Source organism: Gallus gallus, chromosome 1, assembly GCF_016699485.2.
Source record: "Gallus gallus isolate bGalGal1 chromosome 1, bGalGal1.mat.broiler.GRCg7b, whole genome shotgun sequence".
Lineage (NCBI taxonomy): Eukaryota > Metazoa > Chordata > Aves > Galliformes > Phasianidae > Gallus > Gallus gallus.
Window position 1 is genome coordinate 143,513,794 of NC_052532.1, and position 18,079 is coordinate 143,531,872.

General features: G+C 41.8%; 2 protein-coding genes across 5 annotated transcripts in view; one reads left to right on the forward strand and one right to left on the reverse strand.

The window, feature by feature from the left end:
• Nucleotides 1-6,820, reverse strand: part of ITGBL1 (integrin subunit beta like 1) — a 137,058-nt gene extending 130,238 nt beyond the window's left edge. For both annotated transcript variants that reach the window (XM_046900718.1, XM_416966.7), the window contains exons 1-2: nucleotides 6,588-6,820; nucleotides 5,223-5,434 (exon numbers count right to left, since the gene is read on the reverse strand). In XM_046900718.1, the coding sequence (XP_046756674.1) occupies nucleotides 5,223-5,434; nucleotides 6,588-6,679 (304 nt within the window). In that variant the 5' untranslated portion in view covers nucleotides 6,680-6,820. The remainder of the gene's footprint in view (nucleotides 1-5,222; nucleotides 5,435-6,587) is intronic.
• Nucleotides 6,821-15,855: 9,035 nt separating this feature from the next.
• Nucleotides 15,856-18,079, forward strand: part of NALCN (sodium leak channel, non-selective) — a 214,682-nt gene continuing 212,458 nt past the window's right edge. For 2 of the 3 annotated variants that reach the window (XM_015274986.4, XM_015274991.4), the window contains exon 1: nucleotides 15,856-16,348. The gene's annotated coding sequence lies outside the window, so the exon portion shown is untranslated. Of the gene's footprint in view, nucleotides 16,395-18,079 lie in introns of all 3 variants that reach the window. The other variant, XM_040653961.2, reaches the window with a different exon arrangement.

An 18,079-nucleotide genomic window follows, 5' to 3' on the forward strand; every position in this document is an offset into this window, starting at 1 on the left:
CACTTATTAAAACAATCCACTGTCAAAGCAGGTTAAGGTCATTAATACCCTCTTCTGTAACAGTAAGAACACCATTTATTGTCTATCATCCATCTTTTCATATTTTCATGAAAGGCTTAAAGATCAGCTAGTTCCAAACCCCCCTGCCATAGGCAGGGTTGCCAGCTGCTAGATCAGGCTGCCCAGGATCCCATCCAGCCTGGCCTTGAACACCTCCAAAGAGGGGCATCGACAACCTCTCTGGGCAGCCTGTGCCAGTGCCTCACCACTCTCTGTGTAAAAAATTTCTTCCAATCATCTAACCTAAATTTCTCCTCTTTTAGATTAAAGCCATTCCCACCTTGTCCTATCACTATCAGATGGTGTAAAAAGTTGCTCCTCCTCCTTCTTGAAAGCTCCCTTTGAGTACTGGAATGTTGCAATGAGAACTCCCTGGAGTCTTCTCCTCCAAACTAAAGAGACCCAACCTTTCTTCATGGAAGAGGTGCTCCACCTCTTTGATCATCTTCATGGCCCTCCCCTAGACCTGCTTCAAAAGCTCCAGCACAGGTGGATGTGGATCCACCTTTCTGTACTGGGGTTCCCAGGCTTGAACACAGTAGTCCAGATGGGGCCTCACAAGTGCAGAGTAGATGGGGACAATCACATCCACGGCAATGCTAGCCACCCCTCTTCTGATTCAGTCCAGGGTTCTGTTGGCCTTCTGAGCTGCAAGAGTAATCTGCTTTGAAATCTCTGTCTGATCTTTCTCTTCATTCCTCATTTGCCACTGGTATGAATGTACACACTGCAGCTGGAAGTAAAGCAGTTGCAGATGAATGGCTGCTTGTAATTACCTATTTTGAATATCAGCAACATAAAGCTGTGGACAATAAAGGCTTTGCAAGTTCTTTCAATTCCATTCTCAATTTCAGTCTGGAAGGGGAAAAATAATTTATCAAATCTTAATAATTATGGAAAAAACAAAGCTAATCAATTAGTTGTGAGCATAGACCCTTTTCCTTCCGCTGCACTCTTTTCTGCTGTCACAGGGTCGTGTCTGACCCCTGATCTCATTAGATATGAGCAGTGAAATCTCTGGCGTTCCAGCTGGTGCGTTCCACATCCATTCTCTAGGAACACCTAGAGTGTTCCCACTACAGTTAGTAATGGAAGTTTATGTGTAGTTTATAGTTTACTTTATACATAGTTTTCCTTTGTTAATCACAGGCATATTTAAAACAACAACAACAAAAAAATATATATAACATTTTTTAAAATCCACAAAAATTATATTTCCTCTGTTCTACAAAACCAAAGGCAAATAGGTGTCAACCAACTCTTTGATGGGAATTCATGCCACATTCTATTTTCCTTTGCACAAAACACAGGCTCCAGTTACACTAAGAAAGCCCAAGACAATCTGAAGCTGTCTAAGGTCAAAATTACTATTTGCAAATGAACAGCAACAAATACACTCCCTGCCCTGAATGCGGTATAAATGTTTTGAGATTTCGATTCAGTGGTGTGCAATCTTCCTACTTTTATCTCCTCCTTTGATAACCAGCAACAAATGGCAAAATAGAAATGCCACCAACATTGCAAAGAGAATTACAGTACTGGGATTTCACTCTTCTCTGCACTCCCAAGGTACAGCAGGCAGATAAAAAGGCCACTGAGGAGGAGAGGGGATCCGATGGATCACTCTCTTCTTTGTTTCCACCTCCCTGAAAAAAATCACCTATTACATAACCTATCTTAATGGGGCAAAAGAGAGAAAACTGATCACAATTCCTTCCAAAGCATCTGGAAACATCTTGGAAGGGAAATATGGCAGAGAAGTCTCAAGGAAGGGAGGGTAAAAGGGCAGGGAGAGACACTGTATCTGCTTTTCTTCATTACTTATGGAATAATTTATTTTCTATGGCTTATATAATGCAATAAGAAAAAACAACAGATACAGAGATGGACTTCTATCTTCAGAGCTTCTGTCTTCAGAATAAGGGTTTCCAACATCTGGTCCAGAAGGTGGATCTGACCCAGAAAGCATCTTTGAAGAACTGCGTACTGAGCAACTAAGTATTTTGTTTAGCTTGGGACAGGAGATGGAAATGAAAGTGTGTCTGAACTGATTGGCAGGGAAACACCAAGATAACTATCTTTGGCGCTAGTGACAGTCAACTCTGTCTGTCCAACTCTGAATATGAACATCACTAGTGATTACACATCAGTCACTTGAAAAAGCCATCACTCTGGCAGGATGAAAAGTAGCTTGATGGAAATAACATTCAACTCAAATGCCATGGCTCTCTAGAGGAATATTCAATTAGTGTCTCAAAGTCCTGCATGTGGTCCTGCTCACCTCCAGTTGTTATTATACTTATCAGGACAGACAGGCGTGAAATAGTGCGGTATACATAAAATTAAAAATAGGGGGGAAAAAAAAGGAAGGAAGGAAGGAAGGAAGGAAGGAAGGAAGGAAGGAAGGAAGGAAGGAAGGAAGGAAGGAAGGAAGGAAGGAAGGAAGGAAGGAAGGAAGGAAGGAAGGAAGGAAGGAAGGAAGGAAGGAAGGAAGGAAGGAAGGAAAAATGAAGGAAGGAAAAGAACAGAAATGCAGTGAGATATTTGGCTATTCACCTAGAAGGAGTATAATCATCACTGAGTCAAAAAAAATTGCTCTAAAATTCAAAGAAAGGAAGGCAATCCATACATAGGAAATCACCTTGGTGGCTTAATATGAAGAAACACTGAAAGATGCTGTTCAATGAATGGTCCTTCACAGTCAACATACAATCTTTCTTTCTGATGGAATATTCTAAATTTGCCTAAGAAGAGTGGTGAAATAAACTAGTAGACGAGACTTGATTGGATGTGAAAGTGGTAGATTCACACAGTGGATTATTGTAATGGCAGTATCAGTGCAAATTTTGTTCTCAGAATATGAGAACAAGACTGTGAAATTCACCATATGTGGCACACACACTGGCTGGTGTAATAAAACCAAAATACCAGCCATGTTTCTCTGTTGTGCTATATAACAAGACCACAGGATTGAAAGGCAAATAAAAGAAGTCACATTAGTCTTTGAGGATCAATATCTACTGATGCCAACCACATGAAAGGGCAGTATTGCTGCAAATTTGTCAGAGTATTTCTGGAAGGATCAAAGGGGGTGTTAGTCATACAGTGCATTGATCACCCTCTTGCCAGTTACAGTAGACCTGACCAGGAGTTCATAGACTGGAATATGATTTCCACTGGCCAGACCCATACTATGTATGTCAGCCCCCAAAAAGTTGCCTGGGATCTGCTTTCCTGAAGTGCTGGTCAACTCTGAACTCCAACAAAGTTAGCTCTACTACTGTTAAGAAATACAAGCCAAACAAGCAAAAAACCTCAGCTATTTCCTTCCCCATAAATGTGCACTGATTTTTTTACTACTTTTAATGCAGATGAGTGATTTTTAGTTATTTGACAATGCAGTGGTAATGCTGCTTCAATACTCTAGCTAGAGGAAGTGACAACTGCAAAAATTGCTTTTTGAAAAAACATTTATCATTTAACATTTGCATTTTTAAACTGATACATAAAGTACTATACAAAATATCATTGTATTGGATTTGTTTATCCTCTTGGAGGATAAACAAACCTCTTGGATTTGTTTATCCTGTCAGCACCTCTTTCTATCAAAGCACTAGCCAAACTTTCAGCCACTGTTCATGACATTAACAGGAACACAACAGCTGAATTTGCAGTAAACTATCAAAATTGGAGGAGCTTTCAGTTTAACTGCATAACTGCCCCGGGAAACTATACCAAGCATATTGAGATCACACCACTGATCAGAAAATTCACCTTTAAGGCAGCAAAACACTGACATGAGCAGCAGTCCTCAGATATTTCTTGTATAACTGGGTTTATATTGCTGACTAGAGAGTCTTTAAATCAGTTTCTCCATAAAGTCATAGGTGCCAAATACAAATATTTTTCTTATAAACCCATTCTTGATCTTCTCATATTAGTATTGGACTTCTTAGCTACATTGTTGCTAAAATAAGTTGCTCTTTTTTTCCTACAGAATTTGCCAAACCCACTGCTGGAATGCATCTGTATTATCCTCTTACTAGCAGAATTCCTGTAACATTCCCATTGACCTAATTGCAGTTTTTGGCCTGAAAAGATGACACGTTTGTGTGAATCTGGTAAAGCTGTTTAAGCAGGGACACTAGAAATGAAATGCCCATGTGGCCCCTTTCATCAAGATCCAGACTGAATCCCCTTAGGAATGTGATGGCATTTCTTCTTGCTTTTCTCTAAAATCCTATTCTAAGCTGCTTTAAAGAAAAAAAAAGAAAAAAGAAAAAAGAAAAAAAAAAACCTCCAAAATCTGATAGAAATAGCTCAGAAACTTAAGTAAAGACAGCTGGAAAGATGAAAGAGTGATAATGTTTAGATGCAAACCAAGTGACATGTTCCAGCAACTGGCAGGGGCTAAATTCTGTCCCAGAAATGCATGTCATTTAATTTGCCATTAAGGGATACAGTGTTAGTGGGGAAATGTCAGAAACCACAGCGCAATTACATTGTTTTAAGTCTCTGTTTGGACAGCATTATCTCTACTTGGCGAAAAACTGTTTTGGTATTTATACCCCTCAGTGTGATACTTGTTACAGCAAATATTCTTCCTTATAGTAGGAGAAGAAAAACATCACAGGACACAACTGATTATTTAGCAATAGTTTAAAGCCTTGATAGAAACTGCACACCACTAGTAGGTGAGCAGTTCAAATGCAGCAATGTTACATGAAAAAAGCATGCAGTCTTGCATTTTGTGTTAGATTCAAAATGCAGTTTATAGAGTTTCCATACCAACGTGACTCCTACTATTGCCCTTGCTGCTAAAAAGTGGGCAAAGTCCCATCTCATGGCAGAGGCAGTTCCTTTGACTTGTGACATTTAATGTCCAGTATGCCAAAAACCCCATTTAGAGTTTTCCCGCTTCTCTGTGTTATGAAGCTCAGTCAAAAAACTAATTAATGGTTAAAAATTAAAGGTCCTAAATTATGGTTGGACTCAATGATCTCAAATATCTTTTCCAACCTAAATGATTCTATTACGATACTGTAAGATGCACAGATGACTGCGTCTCTGCTATAACTACACGCTGTGTTTCCAACATATTTCTGGACTTCATTTAGATTCTTAATTTTCTAAAGCTCCAGTCGCCACAGTAGCTTCCTTACCTGCACAGACCTTCCCGTCGTAGATCTCACACACCCAGTCTTGGCACTCGCACAGCGGCCCATAGTATTTGCCAGCCTCCGTCACTTGGCAGATGCAGACCCCACAGTCGCACCTGCCCCTGCCGCTGCACAGTGGGCCCCCTGGGACACGGCACCGGAGCTCTGCCTCAGCACGGGGCAGGAGGCACAAAACAGGGCTGCCCAAGGAGCTCCTGAGAAGGAAAGTCAAGAGAAGAAGCTGTGGTCAGAGCCAGGTGCTACTGAGGAAACCACCCCGCTGCCACAGCTATTCCCCACATGGTTTTTAACACCACAGATTTGTTTATGGTTTCAAAGTGTCATTTTCCTCAAATGACTTGATTTTAATCCTGTTTATCAGAAATATCCTTGTTATCTGCAGGAATGCTTATATTGTATATTAATTATCATGTTAAACTGCGTTAGGATCATCTCTTTCACACCTACCTGGTATGTATGCATATGTATCTCCACATATATGTACTATCCATGTATAATTTGATTATCTGCTATAAAGCATTTTGGTCTGGATTATTCCAAAAGCTTTACAAAAGACAGAATTTCTAAGCAGCAAAACTAGAACACAGAATATCATAAAGCAATTTGTGGCTGATTCTACTAGAGTTATATTTGCAAAAGTAACCATTTTACAGCCTTCTGGTTGTCAGAGATAGGGGATCTATGTTTTCATCAGAACAGAAAACAGCAGTAATCATTGGTTTCCATGTACAAATTCACTGGCTGTGATTTTATTAAATTCAGAAGAAAACACATGCAAGATCTGAGGATTTGCTGTTCTGCCATGCAGTAGTGTCATGCAGTGGAGATCAGAACTTGCAGGACATACACAAGGAGAATCAGAAGCTGCCTCACCAGGATCAGGATTGCAGAAAACAGAACACAGAACAAGGCCAAGTGACAAGTGCCAAAAGCAGGTGTTCACCATGCTAGGGAATGCTGAGGACTGAGGTTGGTAGTATCCACACTCCTCAGACACTATATGTTACAGGCTTAGGATAGAAGAGCTGCTGACTACAAGCATAGGCAGGTGCTGGACCTGATGGAGACAAAGACCTAAAGGAAAATAAGGCTCATCACACTGCCACATTGAGACAACTGGCACACACAGTTTGTGGTCTACTTGTGCTCTACTCAGCAGTAGAATTTGAGGGTTTGGGCATAAGCAGCCATCCCTGTCCAACTTTTCCCTCTTTAATGCATGAAAGTTCTCCATCTCAGACACAAAATACCTCACACCTGCACACCACTCTGCTTTCTCCACATCCACACCTCGCATCCCCTAAGGTGGGTGATAACCCCCCAGGATCAGTTCCCCAGTGCACTTACCTCAGGGCTGGGGGGGTGGCAGGCCGCAAACTGGGCACGGAGCCCACTGACACCATCAGCAACACCAGTCCCAGCAGCCCACGCGCATGCATCGTGCCAGCTGTGCTCCTGCTGCCTCCCTTGGATAGATGGACAGACAACGGATGGACAGACGGATGGACGGACGGAGCCGCTGGGCGTGTGGAGAGCTGTGAGCTGGACAAGCCCAGCTCCAGGGCTGCTCCCCCCGCGCTGCAGTGGCGGTGATTAGCTGCCTGGGAGCGGGATTTGGGCAGCGCTCTGGGAGGGAGGCCGGTGCCAAACCCTGAAGTTTACAGTCTAGGCAGGGAAGTAATTAGAAACAGTTGCGCAGCCAGATGGTTTATTTTGATGTTTTAAAAGTGGCCCGCACACAGATGTGAGTGAACCGTCTCAGTCTCAAAGTGCAGGCACCGTAAATATTTGAGGTATGCGTATCCCCACGTCCTTTGACAGATGGCTGTTTGGGATGTGCCCTGTAAGGCAGCAGGGAAAGCTGTGCGGCAGAGTGGTTGGGACTGATGCTACCCCTGCAGCCCTAGGTTGAGCAGCAGTGCAGCAGATCCAGGTCACAGGCTGGCACCAGGCTGGGTGAGCACCAATGTATAAACATCAGCAGTGAGCTGATGCCCAGCAGCTCGTTAGCACACACAGCACAGTACTTCAGGACACCAGCATGAGAGTTTAGAAGCAGCTTAAAACTAACCTAAAAGAAGGGAGAGACATACCAAATGAGTGAAATTTGGCAGGAATGACCATGTGCATTTCTTTGCAAGTGTTGTGAACAGAGGGTTCCAAACACCTCTCCTGTGAGGAGAGGCCAAGATCTGGGACTGCTCAGCCTGGTGAAGAGGAGGCTCAGGGAGATCTCATCAATGCCTATAAGTACATGAAGGCAGGGTGCACAGAGGATGCAGCCAGGCTCTTTTCAGTGGTGTCCAGTGCCAGGACAAGAGGCTGTGGGCACAAACTAGTCCAGGAGGCTCCCTCTGAACACCAGGAGCAGGTGATAGAGCACTGGCACAGGCTGCCCAGAGGCTGTGGGGGTCTCCTCCCTGGAGCTCTCCAGAAGCCACCTGGACATGGGCCTGGTCACCCTGCTCTGGGTGGTGCTGCTGAAGCAGGGGCTGGTAGGTCCAGAGCTCCCTGCCAGCCTCAGCCACCCTGTGAGTCCACGGTTGTCCTGGGGAATTGCTGACTGTCTGATACATACCTGTGATGGAAAGCTCTTAAGAAAACAAACTTCCACTACCTAAAATACAGTATAGTTGTCCTTACCTACACATGCACAAGGGCAGTTTTAAAGCAGAGAGTTCATAGAAGATTTAATTGGTTCCAGAGTGTGTTTTGTAGGCCAAAATCTTCAGTAGCTTTCACAAAACGAATAACTTTTGTTTTATTCTCATGTTATATACCTTGAATAGAGCAGATCATACTGCTCTACATACCTTTAAAATTGTGTTAAAAATCTTACAGAAACTGCCTTTTCCAAAAATGCAATTGGGTTTAACATATTGAACTCAAGTGTACAGTTCCCAGGATTCCCGGTAACATAAGTAGTTCTGCCAGTGATCTTTCTGTGAACAGTAAGTCAATCAATTGACTAGGCTCTATTGGTCTTATAGATGCCAAAGAACCTTTTTAAATCCAGTTTGGGGCCTACAAAGTCCAATTTTCAGAATAATACTCCTTCCATTTGAAATATGCACTTTCATTGAAACACAAAAGAATAGACAGGAAGAAAATCTGTTCTGTCATAACATATGAGGGCTGTTGAAAAAGTAATGCCTCCTATTTTGTTATGTTGGCTCACAATATCAAAGGCAGGTGGTGGTGACATGGCAGTAGAGGTTGAACCTTCCCACCAATATTCCATTACATCTTGATGCCATGGCAGCAAAGGAGCAATCTGACAGAAAAATGGCATCTGACATGGAAGTGTATGTGAAGCAAAGGTGAAGAACTGAATTCTTCCATGCAAAAAATAAATAAATAAAAAGGCACCTATTGACATTCATCAATATTTGGTGAACATTTATGAAGGCCAAACAGTAAATGTCATCACAGTGAGAAAGTGGGTGGTGCATTTCAGCAGTGACGACAGCAAAGTGAAGAACAAGCCACGTTCTAGACAGCAGTGCATGGCTGTTACACCATGAAATGAAGAGTGTCTTAGTCAGTTTATCTGCACAAATCAGCTATTGGTGGTGACAGTGTTGAAAAACAGTGTTTTTTAGCTGGGAATTTGCTCTATCAGACAGTGTTATTACGCTTTTTATCTGTTGTTCTCACAGAAATAAATAGGAGGCATTACTTTTGAAGCAACCCATGTACATTCTTATTCCCTGAAGATACTAAAATAAACTTGATTCCAATTGGCTATTAAAACATAAGAATTCTGCCTTTTTTTAACATACTACCTTGAAGTTGTGGAGTCTACAACTTTGCTATCTACTTGTAGTGCACATAATTTTGTCCTGTAGCATGAGCAAGGCTATTTATTAGGAAAAACAATTTACAGTCCTGCATTTAGCTGTTGCATGTTGTACACTAAATTTCTAACAGTTTTTCTGTCCTTTATAATTATTTTCCATTGCAAAATTTTCTCATGCAACCAGTAAAAGTCTGATATTTAGACTGACCAATAGGTTTCAGTATTCCAAATGTTTACCGCTGGACTAAGCTCTTGCATTTGACTTTTATGGATCTAGTGAAAAGGTAAGTAAATTGGCAGGCCTTTACTTTTGACAATCCTTGAATGCTGAAGTCCACACTTAATACAGCAATGTGCTCTGTGCAGTTGTTTTTGAAATTTATTTGAAGTGTTATAATCAATAAATAATGATAATAAAAAAATCCTAGGACCTCTAAGTTCAAAAAGGCAGCAGTTTTAAGAACAATGTAATTGTCAGAAATCGTACTGCTAGAAGTCTGGAGTTTGAGTCAAATAATAGAAAGCTCTGCATTTTAAACGATAGTAATTCCCTTTTGGCACTAAATTTATCTTTAATCCACACACTAAAATGTTGCCATCTGTTCATCCCTCTCCTTTTTTCCTGTGCAGACTGGTGGTGATATGTGTCTGCAAAACCTTCGAGCAGTCTGCAAACTGCAACTTCAAATGTACGAGGAGAAAACATCTGTCATGATATGTTGACCTTATCGCTTCATTATTTTTTGTTGATTTACCTTTGTTGGGGTTTTAAGCAACACATACATTTTGGCTGTGAACCTTCTGAATTTTGAGAAGGCACAGTTACACAGCTCAGGAGTGGGCTATTTCAAATGTGCACCCAGAGCTTAAGTTTAGTAGTTGTTTCCATATGTACTTGCCTCTAATACAGTATCTCCAGTGCTTCTTTACTGGATTTTATCCTCTGCTTGGATCTATTATTTGCTTATTTAAGCTGAAAATGTTTGTATGTATGCATAGATACTTATGCATATATGTACACTATATTGTCTAAGAGGTTTTTTATCAATTTAAAGGGAGACAGTCTCTTTCTAAATGAGAACCTGACGTACAGACTTGAGGACTTCTCACTGCTTTTCAGCCACTCCTGGACATAATTGCAAAGAGCTTTGTTCTCCACTAGATAATGTACACCAACACAAAGTAGTGCTCATAAAATGCTACTTTGTCTACATACTGGAGTTTCAGACTGAGGCTTCATACCTGTAGATGCTTGGTAGATGTATACTTAGCGTGTCATTATGTCATCGCCTGCAGAGGTGGTAGAGAAGTGGAGAAGAGAAATTCAACACAGTGCTGAGGAGAAGGAGGAAATGGAACATACTACTAATGTTGAACAGCCTTCTGAAAAGTTGGCAATGGATTTAAGTAGCACTTGTCAGACAAGAAATGTCTTCAAATAAAGATCTGAAATCAAGAAAATTGATGCTGCTAAACATCCTACATCTGAACCTCAGTTTAAGTACATCTCTATTAGTGCTCTCATTAAAAGTTTGTAGGATTTGGTACGGTGAGAGACTGGGATAAGTCTTTCTTCTGCAATTTTATTTACCAGGAGAAGAAAAAGTAGTGTAATTTCCTGTTCAAACTAGTGATGGTTATTTTGTGGTTTCATAGCCTTCTGAACTACCCTGAGCAGCTAGCTTCAGGCAATTCTGCTTTGAGCAGGAGTTCAGACCAAATGACCTCCAAAAGTCCCTTCCAACCTCAACCATTCTGTGATTCTGTAACTCTGATTACATACCATGCTGCTAAACCAGATTTGATTTGGTGCAGGGAAGCAGATGGACTCTTCTTACTCTTTTATTACAGCCTCATAGTGGCCAGCTTAATTTTTCTGTCTCTTTAATTAAGGCATTAGGTTTGCAAACCAAAATTCCATGCTGTTTTTAAGAACTTTTTTATATAAAACAAAATATGGAAAATCTAGTGAAGAGTCTAAGCTTAAGAATATAACTGGAGACCACCAAAACTTGTCAAATAATCCTCTGGGTTTCCATGGAGCCCAGTATAGTAACACCACCAGTTTTTGTATGAAGAGACATTGCAGAGGCATTCACTTACATAGCAATTTTCTAAAATTAAACAGAAGTTGAAAACCTCACAACTTATTACATTTCTATAAAACCTGGAATGAAGAGACTTAGAAGCTCCCAGTGATTCTGCATCGCTTCTGTCACACACACAGTCACCAAACTAGCTGTCTCTAAAGATCTAGCTTGTGACAAGCTGTTTTAGTACCTGCAGACCAAAACACTTGACAGGTAACTCAAATCTACCTAAATTAACCAATTTGGAAATGCACACAACTGTTGAGATTCATCTCTGTGCTAACCGTTGGCAGCAGAGCTGTACAGAGCAGAAAACCTTGTATTCTTTTTGCTGACATGACATGGAATCTGGGACAGCTGATGTATCACACAGGGAATAGAAATAGCTTTTGGAGTTATAGGATCAAGGTTAGAACAAGATTAAAGCTGAGCTGGCCTGAATGTAGCTGGCCTGGGTAGTAGTGAATATAAGCTATCCAAACAGTTCACAGGCCAACATTAATCAAGAGGTTATTGTTTTATACCCTAGTGTAAAGCCTTAGCTTACACTTTCAGGTCTCAGGCAAAACTTTAAATAGTAGGTAGGTTTCTTGTTTGTTTAATATTTACTAGTTAATCCCCTCAAACAGCAATACTACCCTTCTTTTACGGAGGCCTTAAGGCAGCATGAGATTTTTAAGCATGAGGTTCCAAGGCGGCTCGGAATGCCAGCAATAATGGTATGTTTTTAAAAACATGCTATCATATTCTTAACCATTCAGCACTTTGTTCAGAAAGAAAGTCAAGTTCTGGTACTATCCATGCTGACACTATTGTTGGAAAGGCCAAGAAAGGACACAAATGGGCATGACATTTTTCAACATAAAACCTCACTGTCAAAATACACTTTATTTTTCAAAGGGACAATGCTACTTGCTGCCCAGGAATCTCAACAAATCAAAAATAGTGGCAAATACAATAAAAACAATGAATGTCTATGATTTTTGTATGTTTTTAACTAGTTACAAGAGTGATTTGAAATGAAAGATCTTTCTTATCTCTATAAGTGAAGATTTGTTCCTACGGACGGTACATTTCAAAAATGAACATTGCTGACTTTTTAGAGGCATAAAAGCATTAATTCAGGTTTAATGTCCAACTTGAGCGCATGTACACCAGATTTTCCAGGCCACAGCAACCTTTCTCATATAGTTTCAGTGCTCTGTCTTGTATTGATCCTGCTGCTTGTTGAATCAAAAATGAAGAAGACAGAAATAAAGAGAGGGGTGACCATTATTACCCCTATTACCATTTTTTAATTTTAATGCCCCCTATACCATTTTTTTTAAAGCTAACACACATACATACACATTTAGTTGTAGATTTAGGACTCTCCTTAATATCTGGAAATTTAAAAAACTTACTCCATGTCCTTTATTCCAGTTCTTTGGTGTTGACACTAATCACAGAACAGCAGTTTTACAATCCATCCCCATCAAAATCTCATGAATAGTAGTAATGCACCTTCTCTTGCACTCATCAGCCCGAAGTTGTTCCGTGATGATTTTTGTGATGGTCATATGCTTCCAAGTGAAGGCACTTCTCATCCTGAGCCATACCAAGCAGGCAGCTGGAAGAATGCTGGGCTGTTGGATCAGTTTTAATCAGGCGGAGTCCTGTCACTGTGATGCTGCTCCGCATGTGCTGAGCAGAACTTCAGATTCCTGGAGAATTTTGTGCTGACAGCCACTAAGATGACTAAGGGATTTGGATGCCTCGGGGCCAGACAGCAACTTTTTGACTGCCATCCCATGCCTAAATGATTAAATCTTCCTTTGGGTCTGAAGTTGAACTCTGAATTCCAAAATGATATTTTATGACCTTTTTTAAAAGCTCAACCATCATTCCAAAATGAATATTTCATGAATTCTTTCACTCATTACGGAATAGCTGAAATCAGATCAAGCAGTGAGTTATTTTCTAAGTGGTTAATCAAATTCCAACAATAGCATTTCCATTAAGCTCAGCTCTATGGGATGCTTTAAGATTTTTTTTTTTTTCCATTCTCTTCAACTCCTTAATAGACATATATGGATGGTGAGAACAAGAAAATTACAAATAAAGCTCAAATATGTTCAAAATAAAAGTCCGTAATTTCATTATTAATAACGTTCCTCCCTATTCTCAACTACAAAAAATGCATATACTGCTGTAGAAGCACATATTTATACATACATTAGCAAAGGAGAGAGTAGCAATTGAGTTCTATAAAACAGAAGAGTTGGTGCCTAGAATTAGAGTTTTCCTTTTTTAACAGTTGATCTTTCTCACTGAAAATGGGGAAGATGGGAGGTTCATTACTTGCTTGCTTTGGTACAACTTAGAAACTCATTCCTAATTTTTGTCTATATAGCTGCTTGATTTAATTTCATTCCAGAAGAAACAAACAAAACACAGGCCTTGAGAGCTATACAAATTTCACAACAAAACACACAGAAACATGCTTTGCATTCACCCTTTTTCTTCAGGACCTTCTGAGTGAGCAGGACTAGAAAGCATGATTTGTAATCACCTTTTATGATGGAAGCTCTTTCTGTGTTCACAGATCATGTTACAGAAAGTAAAGTGATAGGAAAGGGCGACAATTCTGCTCTTGAATTCTTAGTATCAGTCCTTTGGAATCGCCTATAGTTTGCTTTCATTTGAAAGTTTCCTCATGACCAGTTTCAACCACGTGCTGGAGCTCGAGGGATGAATAAAATCTGTTTTTCTATTCTAGGTTTAGAGAAAGGAAAGGTAAATAGTTATGGAGATGCATCTTTCCTTTTGTCTTATTTTACATTATATAGTTCCACTTAACACCCAAATTCAGTCCTTATCTGTCTGTTTTTGGCTTGCCCAATGGGAATTTTCTAAATCAGAATAAAGCCAAACTATAGCCTTAAACATAAAACAACTGTTATTTGTTGCAAAATTATATCAGACATTGTATAAATATCTAAGTTTTCCACTTTATACTCATATACATGACATGTGCAACTTAACTTCTAAAGTATTCGTAATTGCTCTCCCTGTGGCAATTATCAATGTAAATTTGTGATGAAATGCCAGATCAAGGAACAGCTTTTCCTGGCAAATAACAGATCTCAATTAACTCCACAGCTCTTCACAATTCTTATGATAGGACTAGGAGAAATCATTCCAAACTAAATGAAGGGAGATTTAGACTGGATATAAGGAAAAGGGTTTTTTACAATAAGAATATTGAAAAACTGGAACAGGATGCTCTGAGTGGTGATGGATGCTCAATTCATGGAGACATTTAAGGCCAGGCTGGAAGGAGCTCTGAGCAGCCTTGTCTACCTGTACATGTCCCTGTTCATTGCGGGGGGGTTGGATTAATTGACCTTTAAGGGTCCCTTCCAACTCAAACAATTCTACGATTCTATCATAGATTCTATAAATGAAGGACACTACTGTTTTTCCTTTGCTCACAGAAAGCACACCAAAGCATCAAGGGTTAAATCATTTTACCAGCAGTATCACCACCTGATGCAGGTCATGTTCACGGACAGAGAATGGGAGAGAATCCAACCCTGTACTGAAGTACTGGTCTGTCTCTGTTAGTAGCCTGCAGTTCACAGAAGCTGCACAGGGGTAGGGAGGGCAAAATCGAACAGCTTCCAAATATGATCGGAGGTAAAAGCAGAAGTGTGAAATAAGTTAAGGATGATGTGAATACACTAGAATACACTCAGGTTCATTTGCAGGACAACCAAGTTGGTTCAGCAGATTGGCCAGACCAGATGGCCTCCTAAGATCCCTACTAAACTGAGATGTTCTATCATGTATCATTTTTCACTGGTCAGTATATCCACTGAAAAGCAGTTGTACAAAACCACATGGGCTTTGCATAGGCTGGCTTCTTTTGCTTAGATGTAGCTTTAAAGTTTCACTCTCTGCAACTGTCACTTCTCATTCGAGAGATGGTATCCTCAACAGCATAATGCTGCCTAAAAACTTATTCCAACTACTAAAATATAATTGAGGAGGAAAATGATTAAGAGCATTAAGGGTATGACTTGTAAACACATTTATTTCTAAACTGATTTGCTTACTTTTTCCTTCTTCATTTTTTTTTCTTTTTTTTCTTTTTTTTCTGTATCAGCTGGTCATTTACTATTAGAGACACTAGTTCTGCAAACACTATAATTAGGAATTCAGATTCACTGGAATTGCTAGTGCTGTTAACACAGGACATAAGCACTGACAGAACTGCATCCATAAACCTCAGGCCAGCTCCCTGACAGGCTTATTAGCTTTTTTGCTGTAACGGTCACAAAGATGCAATCCAACACAACTTAATGCAATTTATGCCATACGTTTCCCTTCTGTTTCCTGTGGCATTTTGCTAAGGGTTTCATTTTTCAAATCCTATTCCACATCTTTAACGCCATCATAGCAACTGCATTTGCAGGATTATCTCTTTGATTTTGCTAATTTTACAGGCTCAGAAGGCTATCAGCTGGAATCATTTAAAGAGGAAGTATAGTTTATTGAAATTCACTTTTTTTTTTTTCTTTTTCTCCCAAGAAGATAAAAATACAGATTGGAATGCGGTGGCTTCACTGGCAGAGGTAGTTTTCCAAGCATTTATTTAAGGTATTCCTTTACAACAGGTGATGTCGGGCTCTCTCTTCATTCATTCACTCGTAGCTATTTTAGGCCTCAGTGAGCCGGCGCACACACTCCAAAGAGCACCCTACATGCTCAGACTGATGCTGGGGGCCGAGGAGCGGCACCGGCAGTGACAGCTGCCACAGATGTGTCACCCTGGGATGCGCTCCCTGGGTTGCGTTCTGCTTCCTCACTGCGTGATGGCTCTCCGTGCAGGCACCGGCGGCCTCAGCTCACCCTGCGGCTCCCAAACCACTGAGCTCCGCGCCTCCTGAACCCGGAGGATTCAGAACCTGGGGTGGATTTTTGGGCTATTTTTTTTTTTCTTTTTTGGCTTGGGTGTGCGTACGTTGCGCGGGGTTGGCCCCGTCCCCTCCTCGGCCGCTCCTCGGGGCCCGCAGGCCGCCCCACCCGCCGCCGTTGCCGAGAGACCGAGGGCGGCCGCCCGGCTCCGCTCCGCTCCGCTCCCCCCGCTCCGCCGCCGAAACACCGCTAGCACCTCACACACCCGCGGGGGCCGGGGCTGGCCCCTCCCGAGCGCGCCATGAAGGCGGATGCTGGCGGTAGGTTGGAAGCATCGGGCGCGGCTCGCTGTGCGGCGCTGGCTCGGTACGGTGACCCCCGGCTCCTCCCCGCTCCATCCCCGGCCCCCCGCGCACCCAGCGCCGCTGACCGCCGCCGCGCTCCTTAGGCCGCCGGCGGAAAGCGCGACGAGAGGCCCGTGCGAGGCTCCGCGGATAGCCGGGGCCGCGTCCGGCCGAGCCCCGCGGTGGGAGGGGGCCAGCGCCGGGGCGGAGTGGGAGGGCGGCTGCTCGCCGTCGGCCTGCGGGGCAGGAATGTGTCCGGGGCCTGGGTGCCGGCACTGTGCGGGCCGGGTGCGTGGTTAGCGCTGAGCCCGGCGTGGGGCCCGCTCTGCTGGGCTTCGTCAGCCGCCGGGTGCGGTATGGATGGGGAGAGGCTGAGCTGCGGTGCGTCTCCCTGCAGTCAGCGGTCGGTGTCTGGGGTCTACATTGGTCCAGTGGAGAAAGGCCTAGGCATATGCCTTTCTCACCATAGTTAATAGGGGTTTTGTGTTCACATCTTGTTGTTTTAGCACTCCTGACGTCAAAGGCACGTTTCTAGGAAGAGCTGGGATTTCCGACAGCCTTTAGGTACCCATCAACCTATAAGTTAGCTGTGATTTCTTCAGCTGTATCGTTGCATTCTGAGTCTCTCACCAAGAAAATATTCACAGTGGCATAATGCTATCTAAATGCTTTTTGGGTCTTTGTTTTTTGACGTGACATCTCAACTTCCCATTCCATTATCCCTCTATTTATTTCCTTCTACAGCCACCATATACCTCCAACCAAAAAGCGACCAAAAAAGAAATAATACATACTAACAGTGAACTATTTTTTGCTGCGCAAATCACAAAATTAAGAAACATCATTGGATGGGTTATAAAAACATCTTTGAGCTGGTCTATCAGGCTGCTAGAAGGCTGCTGCAAGTCCATGAGTGTATCTCTAGGAACATTTAGGAAGAGCTGAAGGAATTCTTTAATTGCTTCAGCTGGGTGCATTGTTTTTAAAATGAAATGTCAAAGCCATAGCACTCAATGGTGTTGAAGTATAGACTCATGGTCGTTTTGTTTGTTATATCTTTTTATTTTATTCTGAAGTTCAGTCTGCCAAAGTTCATTCACATTTGAGACACGCCTGGAAATACCAGTTTCTAGCATCCAAACTGTTCTAACTTCTTCCTTTTGGACACTGATGTCACCATAAGCACCACGAGGAGCTGTGTGGCATTCATTCCATCCCGTATCTTGAACCGTGTAGGATTTCAGGCCTTAAACCTTTCCCCTAAGAAAGTAGTACCAAGTTTTGTTACAGGAGGTGTTGGGCTGCAGGACCAAACTCAGGAAGAAGTGGGAAGTCAGTGATTTCCCAGGATGAGAATGCCTTCTTGGATGTGTATCATGATGAGATAGAACTGCTAGTGGCTTCTGGAATTTGGGATTCCCCTCAATGTTACTGAGGAATTCAGACAGTTGAAAACAAGATTTTTGATGTCTTTATGAGTAAAATAGAGGCAATACATTTGTGAAATCAACTTATTTTTACCGTGTTACCAATACAATATTTCCATGGGTAGAGAATGAGGTGTTCTTCCTGTAGATATTGAGCTTGAAATCTTTTTGGAAGTAAAGAGCAAAATCAGCCTAATACGCATATTATGGGTTGAATGACATTTTAATTCCTTTTTTCACCTCTGTATGAAGTTCCCTGTGTCAGGTTAAATACTGGTAA